The sequence below is a fragment of the Pelodiscus sinensis genome, chromosome 6 (assembly GCF_049634645.1).
Source record: "Pelodiscus sinensis isolate JC-2024 chromosome 6, ASM4963464v1, whole genome shotgun sequence".
Lineage (NCBI taxonomy): Eukaryota > Metazoa > Chordata > Testudines > Trionychidae > Pelodiscus > Pelodiscus sinensis.
In genome coordinates, this window is record NC_134716.1 from 90200778 (window position 1) to 90218811 (window position 18034).

Here is an 18034-nt window from a genome sequence, read left to right on the forward strand (position 1 = left end):
CATCAAAATTGACTGTATCTTTGTATACGCCTGGTTATCACTACAGCAAAAATTTGGTATTTTGTGTGTCATTTTTTTTTATTTAAGTAAAGTTCAGTTGTTAATTTATAAAAAATTAAGTTAAGTTTTAGTTTCTTTAGTTTATTTGATGAATAAAAATAATGTCCTTTATGACTGAGTATTCAATAAATGTGCGCCTTTTTAAAAAAAAAATTTCCCTTTGTGCAGGGCTGGATTAAGGGCGGGGCTAGCCGGGCAGTTGCCCGGGGTGCCAAGCTATGGGGGGGTGCCTAATTATAAATTGGAGGGGTGGCGTGCGCCCGGGGGCGGGGCCGTGCATCCGCGGCCCAGGGCGCAGGAATGGCTCAGGCCAGTCCTGGGTGCGCACTCTAATGAAATGTGCTGCACACGCCTATGTGTCTGTGTAAGTGTGTGATTGCCTGAGGGCAGGAATGAATGGGTGTGAATGAGTGAATGAATGGAGGGGTGTGTGTGTGTGTGTGTGTGTGTGTGTGTGAGAGAGAGAGTTCTATCTTCTTTAGTTTAAACCTTTGGTGGCTGCTTTCTTCTCTTTAGTTTTACCTAGTTGAAATAAACCCATACTAGTGTAACCGCGGGTGGTCTCCAGTGAGAATATTTTTGGGGTAACATGCTGTATGTCAATGTTTCTCAAACTTTTTAACACCAAACAGTATATTTTTTTATGGGGAATATCAAGGATTTTTTGTTGACTCCTCCCCCCCCCCCCCCAAAAAAAAAAATCAGGGGGAAAGTTATTGAGGGGGAAAGAAAGGGTTGGGGGAAAGTTATTGAGGAGGCGGAGGGGAAAAAAAATTGCCTTCCCCTACAAGGGCATCCATTTTGAATTCTGTTGTTCTCCGCAGCACATCTCCGACTGCCTCACGGCACACCAGTGTGCTGCGGAACAGTTTAAGAAACACTGCTGTATGTGGTCCCTTGTTTGTAGATGACATGCCTACTACTAGTCCAACGTATTCCCAGGTTGACATCTAGTTCAGATTTCACATTTGTGTCATGCAATGAAGCATGACTGGACCACTTGGAAATAGTGACCAATAATGAAGTCAAATCCTAGTGAGGAAAATAGAAAGGAGGATAAACTTTGTCATATGAAGTGTAAAAATATAATAAGAAAAACTAAAAAGGAGTTTGAAAAACAGTACAAGCAGTCCCCGGGTTACGTACAAGATAGGGACTGTAGGTTTGTTCTTAAGTTGAATTTGTATGTAAGTCGGAACTGGCGTCCAGATTCAGCCGCTGTTGAAACTGACCAGCAGCGGCTGAATCGGACACGCCTGGGGCAGAGCAGCTGGGGTGCTGCTGGATTGGTCCAGTAGCACCGCACCTCGGCGCTGTGGGACCAACCCGGAAGCCTCCCAGCTGCTCTACCCCAGGCGTCGGCGAGAAAAGCCTGGTCTGCTGGGGGGGAGGGGCGCACTAGATGCGCTGCCCCCCCGCCCCAGCAGACTAGGGAGACGCGGAGCAGCTTTTCTCGCCACGGAGGACGCGGGCGGCGGGACCGCAGCGCGTCTTGGCGCTCCTGCCGCCCGCGTCCTCCGCAGCAAGAAAAGCCATTCTGCGTCCCCCTGGTCTGCTGGGGGGGGGGGGGGCGCTAGCTCCGTGTCTCCCTGGTCTGCTGGGAGGAAGTGCCCCCCACGCCGCCAGAGGTGGCGACAGTGGGGGAGGCACCCCGCACTAGCGGGGACCCCCCTCCCCCGGTTCGTAACTAGGGGTCCGACTTAAGTCGGACTGACGTAACCCGGGGACTGCCTGTAAACCAAAAACTCAAAGTAATAGCAAATGTTTTTTAAGTATGTCAGAAGCAGGAAGCCTGCTAAACAACTAGTTGGGCCCTTGCACTATCGAGATGTTAAAGGAACACTCAAAGACAATAAGGTCATTGCAGAGAAGCTAAGTGAATGATTTGCTTCAGTCTTCATGGCTGAGGATATTTGGGAGATTCCCAAACCTGAACCATTGTTTTTAGGTGACAAATGTGAAGAATTGTCCCAGATTGAGGTGTCATCAGAGGAGGTTTTGGAACAGATTGATAAATTTAACGGTAACAAGTCACCAGGACCAGATGGCATTCACCTAAGAATTCTGAAATAACTCAAATGTGAAATTGCGGAACTGTTAACTGTGGTTTGTAACCTATCCTTTAAATCAGCTTCCGTACCCAATGAGTGGAAGATAGCTAATGTGATGCCAGTATTTAAAAAGGGCTCTAGAGGTGATCATGGCAATTACAGATTGATAAGTCTAACCTCAATACTGAGCAAATTAGTTGAAACTATAGTAAAGAATAAAATTGTCAAACATGTAGATGAACATAATTTGTTTTAAGAAAGTCAATGTGGTTTCTGTAAAGGGAAATCATGCCTTAGTAATCTACTAGAGTTCTTTGAAGGGTCAACAAACATGTAGACAAGGGGGATCCAGTGGGTACTTAGATTTCCAGAAAGCGTGTGACAGGGTCCCTCACCAAAGGCTCTTAAGTAAAGTAAGTTGTCATGGGATAAGAGTAAAGTCATTTCATGGATTGATAACTGGTTAAAAGAGTTTTCCGAGTGGAGAGAGGTAACTAGTGCCCCCCCCAAAGGATCTGTTCTAGGACCCATCCTATTCAACGTATTTATAAAAGATCTGGAGAAAGGGGTAAACAGGTGGTAAAATTTGCAGATGATACCAAACTGTTCAAGATAGTTAAGATCAAAGCAGAGTGTGAAGAGCTTCAGAAAGATCTCACCCAATCACTTAGTTTGGTAACAAAATGGCAAATGAAATTTAATGTTGATAAATGTAAAGTAATGCACATTGGGAAAAAATAATCCCAACTATGCATACAATATGATGGGAACTTATTTAGCTACAGCTACTTGAGAAAGATCATGGAGTCATTGTGGAAAAGTTCTCTGAAAATATCCACTCAGTGTGCAGCGGCAGTCGAAAAAGCAAATAGAATTTAGGAGTCATTAAAAAAGGGATAGAGAATAAGACAGAGAATATTTTATTGTCTCTATATAAAACCATGGTACGCCTACATCTTGAATACTGTATACGGATGTGGTCTTAAAAAAAGATAAATTAGCATTAGAAAAGGTTCAGAAAAGGACAACAAAAATGATTAGGGGTTTGGAACGGGGCCCATATGAAGCGGGATTAAAAAGACTTTGACATTTCAGCTTAGAAAAGAGGAGACGGGGGTGGAGGGGGATATAATAGATGTCTATAAAAGCAGGATTGGTGTGGAAAAAGTGAATAGGAAGAAGTTATTTACTTATTCCCACAATATAATAACTAGAGGTCACCGAATGAAATTAATAGGAAGCACAAAAAAACGGAAGTGTTTCTTCATTCTGTGCACAGTCAACCTGTGGAACCCCTTGCCAGAGGATATGGTGAAGACTAGGACTTTAACAGGGTTCAAAAAAGAGTTAGATTGATTCATGGAGATTAGGTCTATCGATGGCTATTAGCCAGGATGGGAAGGAATGGTGTCCCTAGCCTCTGTTTGTCTGTAAATGGGTGACAAGAGAGGGATCATGTGAAGATTACCTGTTGTTTTTCCTCCCTCTGGGGCATTTGATATTGGCCACTGTCAGAAGATTAGATACTAGGCTAGATAGACCTTTGGCCTGACCCAGTATGGCCGTTCATATGTTCTCAAGTTGTTCTTAATGGGTTTGCCACTTCTGAAATCATTAGTGTGGAAGAAATATATATTTTCTGATGACTTTGGATCTTTTATGGCCATGAAGGAATCTTAAGGAAATTATATTTCACTATTAAGTGGTTCATAGTAGTATTTTTATACTGGGTGATCAGGGAAAAAGCACAGTTGTAAAGGTTTGTGGCAGTCATAAATGTAGGCTATTTGTTGTTATTTTTTGCTTCAAATATTTCAGGTCCTTAGCCAGCTGGTTTTGTTAAAATACTGTAAACTCTTACAGTAATCTTGCCAGCTTCCATACTGCAGAAACTACACAGAATTGTTTATATAACTGACTTTGCTTCTAGCAGTTTTGCAGGAATATTTACTCCTTTTAATTTCTAGCCAGTAGAAACTCAAATGCAGTTTGTGGTGATATTTTTTTAATCTAATTTTCTCTTTGAAAAATAGGAGATTCTGGCGTCTGGGGCTTGAAAAAAAACTTTGCTTTGCTGGAGCTTTTGGAACGACTGCAGAATGGCTCTGCTGGCCAATATGGGACAACTGAGGAAGCTATTGGCCAGTCTGGAGAGGTGTAGATTCAAAAACATTTATCTTTGTTTAATTTTCATTAATCTAAAAGTAAACTCTCTCCTCTTCACAGTTTTAAAGTGAAAGATGTACCAAATTAAAAGTTCCTATGGTTGCAGAATGTGTGTATTTTAGCTATACAAATCCTAGATCTCACCCTGCAAATAAACAAATCACTGTTTAATGATTTTGCATTTTTCTCAGCATAAGGAAATACTAAAAACTTGAGTATTTGTGCAGAGGTTATGGTCCAGTACATATAGACTTAAATAGAGATAAAACCAAAATTAGCACTTAGCCTGAACACTTATGTTCATTGGAAAAGGTCATTAAACTCTTTTGGAGGATGCCATTCTTTATAAATGTCTTTTAGCTGCAGTATCTCTCTCTATATATAATTTTTTTTCTCTGCAAGATAACAGAATGATGTCATCACATCATCTGCATCCACAGGAGCGAAGCTCCACTCATTTCCTGCCTGATTCGCCTCTCCCCAGGGGCCACGTGAATAGCCAGAGCTGCTGCGTTGCAGCTCTGACCTTGCCCTCCCCTCCTCAGCAACCAGGGGGAGAGCTGGAGTTACTTTGGCCTGGCTGTTCCTGGCGGCTGGATGGGGGCATGGAGAGCTGGGGCCGTCACACCACAGCTTCGGTCCAGCCCTCCACAGCGGCCAGGGGAGGAGCAGGGGCTGGTGTGGCCTCGGCCTGGACTTTCCTGGTGGCTGGGGGAGGAGCCAGGGCTGGTGCTGCCTCAGCCCGACCCTCTCCAGCAGTGATAAGGAGAGCCAGGGCTGCTTTGCCTTGGGCTGGTTACCCCCAGAGAGAGGGGGTTGGCCAGCATGGAGAGCAGGGGACGTAGCCCCATAGCCCCCCCCCCCAAAAAAGCTGCAACACTAAAAATCTGAAAACAACTTCCTCACCCTAAAGTTCATCCTTTTATATGAATTTGGTAAATGCATTAATTAGCTGTTTTGAATGTTTCCTGTGGATGCTTATACAACAATGTTATTGTAGTGAAATTGTTACTGAACCAATGCCATGTAATCAATCCTAGAAACAATATAAAGAGACATTGGAGTAGGGTTGGGTTCAGAGTTTCATTATTTTTGAGCATCTTCAGCGCCTGTTGAATTCAGTTTGAGTTGTGAATACTCAGTACCTTTGAAAATTAGTAACTTTTGGTTCACTCAGATGGTGAATTGTTTTAACATTTATTTTCAAAGAAGAACTTGGTGAGAGAATGCAGAATTTAAAATTACACATTTGGAATAAGATGAATGTTCATCGACACTTGTTAATTTTAAGGGGAAGTGTGACATTTTTAGTCTCGAACAAATTGAAAATATCTGTTTTGAATTTTTGGGATCTAATATTCATGCGTGATTTTTCTTTTGTTTAAAGAGCATCATTCGTTGTGATGAAGATGAAGCTCATGTTGCATCTGTATACTGCACAGTTTGTGCTACTCATTTGTGTGCAGAGTGTTCACAGCTTACCCATTCTACGAAGACACTGGCAAAACATAGGCGTGTACCTCTTGCTGAAAAACCTCATGAGAAGACCATGTGTTGCCAGCATCAGGTGCATGCCATTGAATTTGTTTGTTTAGAAGAAGGTTGTCAGACCAGTCCCCTTATGTGTTGTGTTTGCAAAGAATATGGAAAGCATCAAGGCCATAAGGTACTGTTATTTTTCTATTACGCCCATGCTGTTAGGTGGTTTAAGAAAGCAATATTTTTTTCCATTGTTAAGCTATTTGAGAAAAGGAGTTTATGCCTGATCTTTGATCCTTTTATGAAGATGACTGCTTTTTTGTTCCTTTCCTTCACTACAAGCAACTGCTGTGGTAACAGTACAACTACAAAAAATATTGTGATCTGTAAAACCACAAAATTCTTTTTCACCTGTTTAAGGCAGAAAAGATAATCATCTGTGCGAGTGACCTGTTTTGATCATTGTTAGCTGCTCATGGTGTAGAGGTTTCAGCATCACAGTCAATCTAGAGTAGACCAAATGTTTTTTTTTCTTATTCTTTCATTTTATTAAAGATGTAGTTATTTTTATGATTGCTAGATCCCTGTTTCAGTCTCATAACAAAATGAATGATACTTGATTGTTTTGATTGATCAAACATTAAATTTAGTACAAATCTTTCCATTTCCTCCTGATTGGAAGGGAAACTTAGAGCTGACATTTGGCATGTTACTTTTGATTGTAGCATTCTGTTTTGGAACCAGAAGCAAACCAGATCCGTGCATCCATTTTAGATATGGCACACTGTATAAGAACTTTCACAGAAGAAATCTCGGACTATTCCAGGAAACTAGTTAGAATTGTTCAACAAATTGAAGGAGGAGAACAAATAGTGGAAGATGGAGCTGGAATGGCCCATACAGAGCATGTAAGAAATTGTTTTTCTTAAATACAGTGTAATTTTCTCTTTAGTAACCAAATATTTTAAGCGTTACATGAGAAATATTCGGAAGAGTTCACTCATAGTCTGGTGCTGCAAGTTACTGAGCTCCCTCAGTTCTGCAAAGTCTGTAGATGTTCCAGAGTGCTTACACCTTGAAAGTCTGAGTCCAGAGAGAGAAGATGGCAAGACAACTTATATCTCATTGATTGTCTCCTTTATTTCACTGAAATTTGAGTGGTTGTGGGGAGAGCTATATACGTGAATGATTTCTGTGACAAAAAATTATGTACAGTTGGTCCCCAAGTTGTGAACGGTCGAGTTACGACTGTTGGCATTAATGACCAAAGCTCCCATGGAGCGGTTGTAAAAGCGGTCCCCGAGTTACGAACGCAACCTGTGCTTACGAACAGCGCGGTTGCTATGTAACTCAATGGGGTCAGAGTTAAGAACAGATCGAGCTACGGCCAAGTTTTTGGTCTGTAACTTGTTCGTTGGGAGAAGCTGTATACAGTATTTGAACATTTGCAAGCTCTTGAAATGTGGCTATCGAATAGCAAAGTGGGGATCCCAGGCCATTGACTGCATTGGGGTGGGAGATCACCCTGAAGCTCCCATCTCCCCTGGTACAGGGATTCAGCAGTGAGGCTGCATCTGATAAGAATGCCATACTGGGTCAGACCAAACATCCATCTAGCCCTGTCTTCTGTCAGTGGCCAATACTAGGAGCCCCAGAGGGAATGAACGGAACAGGTAATCATCAAGTAATTCATCCCCTGTAACCCATTCCCAGCTTCTGACAAACAAGAGGGTAGGGGCAACATCGCTGCCCATCCTGATTAATAGCAATTGATGAATCTATTCTTTGTCAATTTATCTAGTTCTTTTTTGAATCCTGTTATTTTCTTGGATTTTACAACATCGTCTGCCAAGGAGTTCCACAGGTTGACTGTGCATTGTGTGCAGAAATATTTCCTTATATTTGTTTTAAACCTGCTACCTACTAATTTCATTTGGTTACCCCTAGTTCTTGTGTTACCACCATCATCATCACTATCAACAAGCATGGGCGCTCAATGCCTGTTGGTGTCCGATGCCTCTCTCACTATTTCCTTCCATCTGTCTAGTGCGGAGTGGCTTAGTTTCTGTAGATCTGGGTGACATCTGAGCTGGCATCTTTTATCAGTTAGTCGTTCTGGCATCAGATTTCATGTGTATTGTTGTTTTACAATCAGTGCATCAACACTCATCTGATCAATCCTCCTCCTTTATGCAGGCTTGGGACTGGCATGAAACCTCTAGAGGCTTCATAGCCGAGTTTCTTGTGTTATGGGAAAGAGGAAATCATGTCCTAATTCACTTTCTCCAAACCAATCGTAATTTTATTGAACTCTATCCTATCTCCCCTTAGTCATCACTTTTCCAAGATAAAAAGTGCCAGTCTTGTTAATCTCCTCTCAGTTGGTAGCTGTTTCGTACTCTAATCATTTTTGTTGCCCACTTCCAATCCCAATATATCTTTGTGAGATGAGGCGACCATATGTGCATAGAGTATTCAAGATGAAGGCATACCATGGATTTATAACAAGGCAATAAGATATTTTCTGTCTTATTATATATCCCTTTCTTAATGATTCACAGCATTGTTTGTTTGCTTTCTTGACTGCTGCTACAAATGAGTGAATATTTTCAGAGACCTATCCACAGTGGTTCCAAGATCTCACTTGAGTAGCAATAGCTAATTTTGATCCCATCATTTTATACGAGCAGTTGGGATGATATTTTGCAATGTGCATTACTTTGCATTTATTAACATTAAATTTAATCTGTCATTCTGTTGCCCAATTACACTGTCAGGATCTCACAAAACTGGGTAAGGGCTGGGCCAGCCCCAGAAACATGCTGGATCTCTGCCCCTCCGTGCCAGGTGCACCAGGTGTGGGTGGACTGGCTGAGCCAAACAGGATCCCGCTGTGGAAAGAGTCATTGGGTATGTCTAAACTACATGGCTCCATCGACGGAGCCATACAGATTAGTTTACTCAGCAAAGGGAAATGAAGCGGCGATTTAAATAATTGCATCTTCATTTAAATCAAAATGGCCCCCGTGCTGTGCCGATCAGCTGTTTGTCGGCACAGCGTGGCAGTCTAGACGGGGATCTGCCGACCCCAGAAACCTTCGTTGGCAGATCCTGTAAGTCTCGTTTCATGAGGCATTTCCCTTTGCCGAGTAAACTAATCTACATGGCTCCATCGACGGAGCCATGTAGTTTAGACACACCCATGTGTCAGTTATAGAGTCAGCAGAGTCTAGATGCAGCCTTCTTCAGCTGGGCAGGTCTACTTTTGTAGAAATGAGGGAGGACCAATTGCACAAAACCCAAGGTATCTTCTCTCCCCCCACCCCACCCCATCCCCACTCCCTGGTCTCATTTCTCCTTCCCTCTTGTATGTCTTCCCTTTGCTTCCATCCTGTTTTCTGGTTTGGGAGTATGCGGGAGAGGGGGAGCTGTTTTCTGCAGTTTCACAGTCATACAAAATCTCCCCAGAACATTTTATGCCATTGAAGTACTATGGCAAATAGTTTGTCCATATGTTCATGTCTCCTGTTGTATTGTTTTCAAGTTATTACTCCCTGATAGTATTTATTTTCATACACTGTAATAAATAAATGTTTATTGGAATAAACTGTGAAAGCTCCTTTGTGCTGGGAGCAGATCTACAACTAGTGTTGCCAGATAGATGTCTGAAACAAAAATACCGAACACCCCCCACCACCCGAAAAAAACCACTGGGAAAACATTTTGTTCAAGGGGGGGGGACCAAAGTTGTTGAGCAAAAAAAAACCTCCAGGAACCTGGATCATTGCTAGGGGTTACCAGGTTGTCATTTAAAAAAACCCAAAAGACCGGACACACCTCATGTGGGGGACAAGGGAGGGGAGCACTAGCCAGGAAGGGAGTGGTGCTGGCCGGGAAGTGGGGGGGGGGGGGCCTGGAAACAGCTAACGGGGGTGGGGGCAACGGGGCTGGCTGGGAGAGATGGGGGGGCCAACAGGAAGCAGGGCTGGTCATGGGGGGGAGGGGTAGGGTGGAATGGGGCTGGCCGTGGGATATCGGAGGAGGGGGTATGAGGAGGGGGTAGGTCTGGCTAGGAGTAAGGGGGGGCGGGATGGACAGCTGGGGGGGGGATCGAGGGCTGGAAGGGGAGGACGGGAAGCAGAGCTAGCCCGGGGGACGGGTGCAGCGGCACTGGCCGGAGGAGGTCAGGAAAAGGAATGAGCCAGCGGGAAGCAGAGCAGGTGGGGTCGGGAGCCGCGAAGCTGGGGGGGTGGGAAGCAGAGCTGGGGGGGCCGGGAAGCAGAGCTGGCAGGGGGTTGCAGCGGCGCTGGCTGAGAGGAAGGGGGAGCGGGAAGCAGAGCTGGCAGGGGTGGGGGTGCAGAGAGGCTGGCCAGGGAAGATCAGGAGGGAAAGTGGGGGAGAACTAGGCAGCTGGGAAGTGGGGGGGGGGCAAGGGGTGAGCAAATTGGCTGGCGGGGAGCGGGACTGACCTGGGCACTTGCTGCCTGTACCGTGGAGGCTCCCGGTGACGCATGAGCAAGGAGGAGGCTTCCCCCTCCTCCTCACACTCCACCAACTGAGGGCTCCTGGTAGCAATCGCAGCCCTGCCTCCCAGCTGAGACTCCCAGCTGCTCCCCCTGCCCACGCCAGGCTTCCATCCATTGCGCAGCCGGAAAAATCCGAAAATACCAGACATTGCACATGTCTGGTATTTTCTGATTTTTTTTACCTGACAAAGAGCACAAATACCAGGCTGTCCGCTACCGTACCAGACACCTGGCAACCCTATCTATGACCTTATCAAAACTGCTTCTGAGATCTGAATCCACCAGTCAAGCTCATTGTAAAATTAGGAGTTGGAATGTGACACAGCATTAAGCATTATACTGTCTAGATAAAATGATTGCCAATTTTGTCTCTTTGGTTTTGTGACTTTACACTGCAGGTTCCAGGTACTGCAGAAAATGCCCGTTCATGCGTTCGAGCCTATTTTTCTGATCTTCATGAAACCCTTTGTCGCCAGGAAGAAATGGCACTTAGCGTGGTTGATGTACATGTGCGGGAGAAATTGATCTGGCTCAGACAACAGCAAGAAGACATGACCATCCTGTTGTCACAGGTTTCAACTGCTTGTCTTCACTGTGAAAAGACTTTACAGCAGGTAGGTGATTAAGTAAGCTGTATCATGGAACAAGTGCATGGGTTAGTCCCATAAATGAAGCCTAGGCTGTAACCTGCTAAATTAAAGCTGTACTTGAAAATTTTCTTCTTCATGTTAGAAACACACTACTATCAGGTGAGATTGAAAACATAATAGCAATTATTCATTGTGTGCATATGGAGACACCAGTGTGTAGTTCAGGATAAAAAATATAGGTTTTACACAGGAAAATTTTTACAGTTGCCTTTGTCACTAAAATGGATGCTTTCATGGAAATAAAATTGGGGAAGAAAAATATTTGCTTGGTATTAATTGGTTCTCTGCAGGATTTGAAACCCAAACTTTGCAGCCCTGTGCTAAGTATAAGTACAAGGATGTGGCTATACAAAAGATAAAACTGACCAGTCTGTTATTGTTCAACATGAGAAAAAAGGAAATAAATAATATATTTAGTGAAAAGTAAACTTTATTTTTAAAATTCTTTGAGTTTTATTAATTTACTATGCTATTACTTTAAAGCTGGCTTTATATTTTTTAAACATGATTTTAAATTGCTTTTGTGTTTCTAAGCCTTTGGGAACTGACTGGTCAAATTTCACCTTAAATACTGATATTCTACCTAACTAAACTTCCCACACTTAACAGCTGGTAGAGTTTTTCTACATTGTGGTGGTGTACTGCTATGTGCTGTTAACTACTTGCTGTATACTAAGCCTGAGGAAGCTATAGTAATGTGAATAATAAATATTGATAAATATTATTCTTTCACATCGGTGTATTTTGTTTATTTTTTGCAAAGCTTTTTGTAGTGTAAAAATTTGAAAAATATAATTTCTTACTGTATTTTTGTAAATATAAACTTCATTTTATTAGCTTATTCAAAATAAAAAGAAAACAGTTTTATTACCATACATAATTATCTTAACCCTTTTTGCATTAAGTAGTTTACTTGTGGAAAGAGTGCTTCTGCCTTTGTCTGTTTTAGGATGATTGCAGAGTAGTGTTGGCTAAACAGGAGATTACAAGGCTACTAGAAACATTACAAAAACAGCAGCAGCAATTTACAGAACTTGCAGATCATATACAGCTGGATGCTAGCATTCCTGTCACTTTTACAAAGGTATAGTCTTCAAAACCCTTTTTATGTCTTCACCATTCTAGTGAAAATAGATCTCCCTTCTGAAATTCAAAATGTGTTTTAAAGGAAAACTGCAGTGATTTATCACCAAACTTCTCATAAACCAAATGTATTCATCATGTATAATACATCTTTGTTTACAATTTTTCTGACTACGAATGACTCTTATTTGGCACTTTACAAATAGTGAGATGTTGCATGCCACTGAGATTGTGGAGTTTTCTACAAAGGCAGAGAAAATGGATCTTGCTTGTTTTCATTGCTTATATATTTTTCCTCAGGACAATAGGGTACATATTGGACCAAAAATGGAGATTCGAGTTGTGACCCTAGGATTAGATGGAGCTGGCAAAACAACTATTTTGTTTAAGTTAAAGCAGGATGAGTTCATGCAACCTATTCCAACAATAGGTATGTAATTGAGTGATTTAAAAGTTTGACTCCTTCATTATTAGGAGTAAGAATATAAAAAATGAACTTTTCTCTTTTAGGTTTTAATGTTGAAACTGTAGAATATAAAAATCTGAAGTTTACTATTTGGGATGTAGGAGGGAAGCACAAGTTGAGGCCTTTGTGGAAGCATTATTACCTCAATACACAAGGTAGGATTGCAAAAACATTTAGATGGTTTTACACATGCTTACTTATTTTATTTCAATGTTCTATGGTTACATGATTTATAATAATTCTTTTTGGCACTAATGAATGCATATGCTACAAAATTAAACAAAGTGCAGGTGCTAGATTTATGGTGTAAGAAAACACTTTGGTCCAGTTGATCTTGATGTCTTCTGGGAAAAGTTGAATTCATCATAAATTCTTCAGATAGTGCCTGGAGCCATAACAAAAATTAGAACCTCTATTACATTGTTGTTAGCTGACAGCGGACAAAGATGCAGCATTCCAGAAGTTCACAGTGGTGAAAAGCAGCACATAACATATAAACATTCGATGATAATTGAAATTACTCAGCCTTTCTTGCTTAGAAGCTCTACAAAGTGACATAGCTCCTGCAGCATAAAGTCCAATCATAGTTACATTTATATCAGTAAAAACAGGTAAATCATAACAGCTTTGCTGTTCCCATGAAAAAACATTCTTCTGAATGTCACTGGCATGAAAGTACCTACTATGCTTTTGAGCACTGAATTATGGAAATTTCCTAAGTGCTCTATAGTTAAAATTTTCTATTTAAACTGGAGTTCAGATTCTTGAATTAAATATTTCACGAAATCATTCTTAAACTCATAGACTCTTTTAAGGACAACAAACATCAGTTTCCTATGTGCATTCTTCATAGCATTCTTTGCAGAATTTTGTGACATTTTTAATCACTCTTGTTTAATGTAATCTCCAAAAATGATTATTTTTAATCTCAAAAGTCAGAGTGTAGAGATTTCCAATATGGGACCCTATGAGAGGAGAGGAGGTGCAGGGACAGGATAAGAATTGAAAATACTAACCGTTAATTTGCTTCTTTGCTGTAACTGTCTTATTTTTCTAGTGTAAAAGCTGGGAAGTGCTGAAATTTAGAGAATTTTGGTTCTCCTGTGCTGCTTCCTTAACCCATTAATTTTCCTTCCGCATCTCTTCTCTTCAACCCTCATTAATTCCTAACAGTAGATGACTCTCATACCTTCATTCATGCGATTTGACAGCCTTCTAGGCACGTGAGATCCTCCCACAAGTATATATAACCTTATTTTAAGGTTTGTCAACATGAGAAAATTGCACTGGATTAACAAAAGATGTAATTTTTTTTAGACTGAGTTAAACTGGTGCAAAGATGTGTGGATATTTGTTATTTTGATTTAAATTGAATAGGAATTGTTTTAAGCTAAACTGAAATGTTCATACAGGGATTTTAATGAGTTTAACTAAATGGGATTCAAAACAGACTTAAGTAACACCAGTGCAATTTCTTTCTGTAGCTGGGGGACTAAGCTGCTGGCTTTTGAGAAGATATTTGACACATATCTAGGAAAAAAATATGTCTATTGGTACACTATTTTAATGCTGAGACTTGAGCTAATGTGCAAATCTGAGAAATACAATACAGATTGTATGTGACTCTTGGAAATAAAGGAGAGTTTATGAAATAGAATTTAGAGTCCATTTGGGTATTATGTCTGACTTTTGAGAGTATGTGTGAATGGATGTGTAACATGTTCTGGTATTTTTTTTCATAGCGGTGGTATTTGTTGTTGATAGCAGTCACAAAGACAGGGTTAGTGAAGCACACAGTGAACTTGCAAAGTTATTAACAGAAAAGGAATTGCGGGATGCCTTGCTGCTGATCTTTGCTAATAAGCAGGTATTGATTTTTTCTACCTAGTTTTCTTTTTAAAACTGTAATTTAACACAAACTTTGTAAACTGTCTACCATAATTCAAAAGTGCAAATGGGAAGGGAATAACCTTTAGAAGCTTTTCCTTACTATTTAGTGACAATATTATAAGATCAGACTGTCATTTATTTAATAAATCCAGCAGCTGTTTAAACTTGGGTGACAAGATCAGTAAAACCTTCTGTGCATCCTTAAGATTATTCATTTGGTTTGCAATTTTTATGATGTAGAAGATTTTCTAGCAATACTAAATAATCTATATCATGTTCAGTGAACTGTCTAGAAAGTTGACTGTAGTGAATAAATGTACATTTAAAATAATGCCTTGCTTTCTTGCAGGATGTAGTGGGCGCTCTTTCTATAGAAGAAATCACAGAAATGCTGAGTCTCCATAAACTCTGCTGTGGCCGTAGCTGGTATATTCAGGGCTGTGATGCGCGAAGTGGCATGGGACTATATGAAGGATTGGACTGGCTCTCAAGACAATTGGTGGCTGCAGGTGTACTGGATGTGGCTTAATTTCACAACAGTTGCAAATTAAATTTGTAATTCACTTATTTGATTGAGTTAAGATGTTGTAATAAGCTCTGCATTGTGAAGATGGAGATTAGAAAAAATGTACATGTGTCTGCTTATCAAAGATTGTGAAATTGGTGCAGTAAACACTTTGTGCAATTGCTTCCGTTTTTTAAATTTGGTAATGCAACAGACTAAAAGGATGGGCTGGCTGCTAAGGTGCCTGGATTTTTGTTGTTGTTCTGAAGCTGGTTTGTAACCCAATTTAAGCAAACTTGTTCTGCTAAAACTTTACGTACCTCAAAAAACAACAAGGAATCCTGTGGCACCCTGAAGGCTGAATAGATTTATTTGGGCATAAGCTTTTGTGGGTTAAAAAAAAACACTTCGGTGGTGCATCTGATGAAGTGTTTTTTACCCCCAAAATCTTATGCTCAAAAAATCTGTTAGTCTTTAAGGTACCATAGGAGTCCTTGCTGTTTTTCTAAATACAGACTAATACCAATAACCCTCTGAGAATTGTGTTTCTAAATTGATCTAACATTTACCATAGTCTCAGAAGTTACTATTAGATTAAGATTATTAGGGACTTAAAATACTTACCTAAAAGGCAATTTAACCCCCCCCTCCCCGTCCCCCAATAAATTCTTGAGGAGTTTACAAAACAAGTACAACTCTAGATGCTCTTGGGTAATACATGATGCTGCTTGTACATTTAAAAAGGCATTACTTTAAAGGCATTGAAAAACTCCATATAGACACTACAAGAAGAAAAGTTTATTGCCCAATCATTTATTTATTAACCTTATTGCATGCCCTGGGGGAGGGAGGTATAGGGTTAGACAGTTTTAACACCCTAGTAATAATCTTAGGATCTTGCAGATGTGATGGGTATTGGCATTAACTACTATTTAGTAATACTGAAAGATTCACATAAATGAAAGCAAAGTAAAATTGTGCACTCTAAAATGTCACCTTTCCTTGAATAATGTACAATATATTGATTATAAATAGGAGTTACCTGGGAATGTCCAGGAACATGCATCTTAAGATATTGAATCCCATCCTTAAGTTAAGTGAAGCTGAGAACTTCCTAAAGAAAGCAGTTGAAATGTCAGCCCACTTGATATTTTTACAGGAGTTGTGTCTAGAAAAAGGTAGCAGCCTTCAAATATTAAATAGCCTGTTGTAAAAAAACTGCACACTTAACTCTTACTTTGAAGAGCAGATGGTAAAATCAGATCTAGAAGTTTAGTTTCTGATTCAGATTCTTTACATACTTGGTACTATGCTCAGTGCCTGTTCTGAAAGATAATTCATTCTCAAACTCACAATCCTGGGGCTGTATCTCTGTTTAATTTTAGAGAAGGTTGGAATTACTTAATTTCTTCTTTTTTGCTGTGTACACAGTTCTGATCACCATAAATCTGTGCAGTGAACACACCTAGCGTGGCTCCTCTATTCCATCCTCTAACTGTGTGACTCCTGGGAACTGATGAGGCTATGCAGAAGGACTCTGCAGGCCTCTGCAACGGACATCTTACTGTATTTACTGTAGTACATATTTTGTAGCATTTTCCCCATTACATACATAATTAAAGGAAAGAATATATAGACAAACTAATACATTTGTAATTCAGGAGGATGCAGTTTTGGTAACTGCTTCTCCTGATGACACTGGTTTATAATGACCTTCATTCTTCATTTCATTCTTATTGTGTTTATATGTACATTGATTGCTAAAATTGAAAAATTTGTATTGTAACTCAAGTGACAGTAAGCATCACTATTTTCAGAGGAGGGGCTACAAATTAAGTTTGTTTTTACATTTAGAAGTGATCTTATAAATCTTTGCACCCATACTAAATACTAAGAGAAGAATTTTACAGAGACTAAGTTCAGACTGTATTTGAAAGCTCTATTTTCCTTCAGAAAAACATGATATATTGTACATAATTTACATAGATTGAAGAGTTTTTGCTGCCCAACTTGAACTGAAATTGTTCACCCCTTTCAGTCTTATAGATGTTTTCTGCCCTTCTGATTACCTGCTCTACCTATATTGCAACATAGACCTTTAAGTATTAAACTATCCTTTTCATAGTTTTATTTTCAAATATGAACAAGTTCCAAGTAATATACTTCAGCTGGAAGGTTTTTAATGAATAAAACATGCATTGGTGGGAAGATCAAGTATGAAACTTGACATTTCAGTTTGTACATTCTACACAGTCAGTTCATTGGATTGTACATGCGCACCTGCTCAGCTGTTACTTTTGTTTTCTTTGATTATTGTAAAGCACTCAGCAAAACCCGTCAACACTTTATAAGGTCTTGAAGAGCAGAGTATGTTTGGGAGGAAACAAAATCACATTTATTTTTTACTTTCAGTACAAAAGAAAGTTCTGCTGCAAATGTAGTATACTTGCATAAAAGCATTCTTTGTAAATGGAAACTATTATGTGACTGATTTCAAGTAACTGTGAAAATAGGTGTTGCATTTGTCTGTGAACGTTTCAGGTGTTATCAGGTAAACTTAGATTTATTTGTATTATAAGTTAATACTATATATAAACTGCTTCAATTGTAAATTTTCAATGTCTTGAACTTTAATTCAGATTTTAGTTAATTAACTTATGCAATTTATTATTGGGATGTGTTTCTTGCATTCGGTTATGAATTTAGTAGTATTGCAGACAATTATCTGGTTAAAATGAAAACCCCTAATTATTCAAAAAGTTAATGGTAGCATTTAGCTATCAAGTGTGAATTTTGGCTTAATTGTGAAACTGAATAAATGTAATATGCAGTGACTGAAGAAGTGTTTTTAAATTAATCTTGGTTTAAAATTGTAAACAATAGCTAAACTCTTTACACAGTAATGCCTGGCTTCGTGTTATCTAACTTTCATTGTATATAATTGAACTTACTTGTTTGTGGACTGAATGATGACTGAGGTTTCATCTGCAGGAACACATTCACCAAGATAGTTCTTGTTGTGGGCTGCTGGAGCAGAGTTGGGTATGATGGTACTTCACAAAAGAACCAATCTTACTTAAAGGAAGAGTGATTTAGCAGAAAGTTTCTGAATTGCTTTGAACATTTTTTTCCCAAATAAAGAGAATGCTTTAACTATC

General features: G+C 40.0%; 1 protein-coding gene across 2 annotated transcripts in view; it reads left to right on the top strand.

Annotated features, from left to right (window-relative positions):
• Positions 1-18034, top strand: part of TRIM23 (tripartite motif containing 23) — a 30280-nt gene extending 12246 nt beyond the window's left edge. For both annotated transcript variants that reach the window (XM_006117005.4, XM_075932386.1), the window contains exons 3-11: positions 4145-4266; positions 5665-5943; positions 6482-6664; positions 10681-10896; positions 11882-12016; positions 12316-12445; positions 12526-12636; positions 14224-14348; positions 14721-18034. In XM_006117005.4, coding sequence (XP_006117067.2) covers positions 4145-4266; positions 5665-5943; positions 6482-6664; positions 10681-10896; positions 11882-12016; positions 12316-12445; positions 12526-12636; positions 14224-14348; positions 14721-14900 — 1481 coding nt within the window. In that variant the 3' untranslated portion in view covers positions 14901-18034. The remainder of the gene's footprint in view (positions 1-4144; positions 4267-5664; positions 5944-6481; positions 6665-10680; positions 10897-11881; positions 12017-12315; positions 12446-12525; positions 12637-14223; positions 14349-14720) is intronic.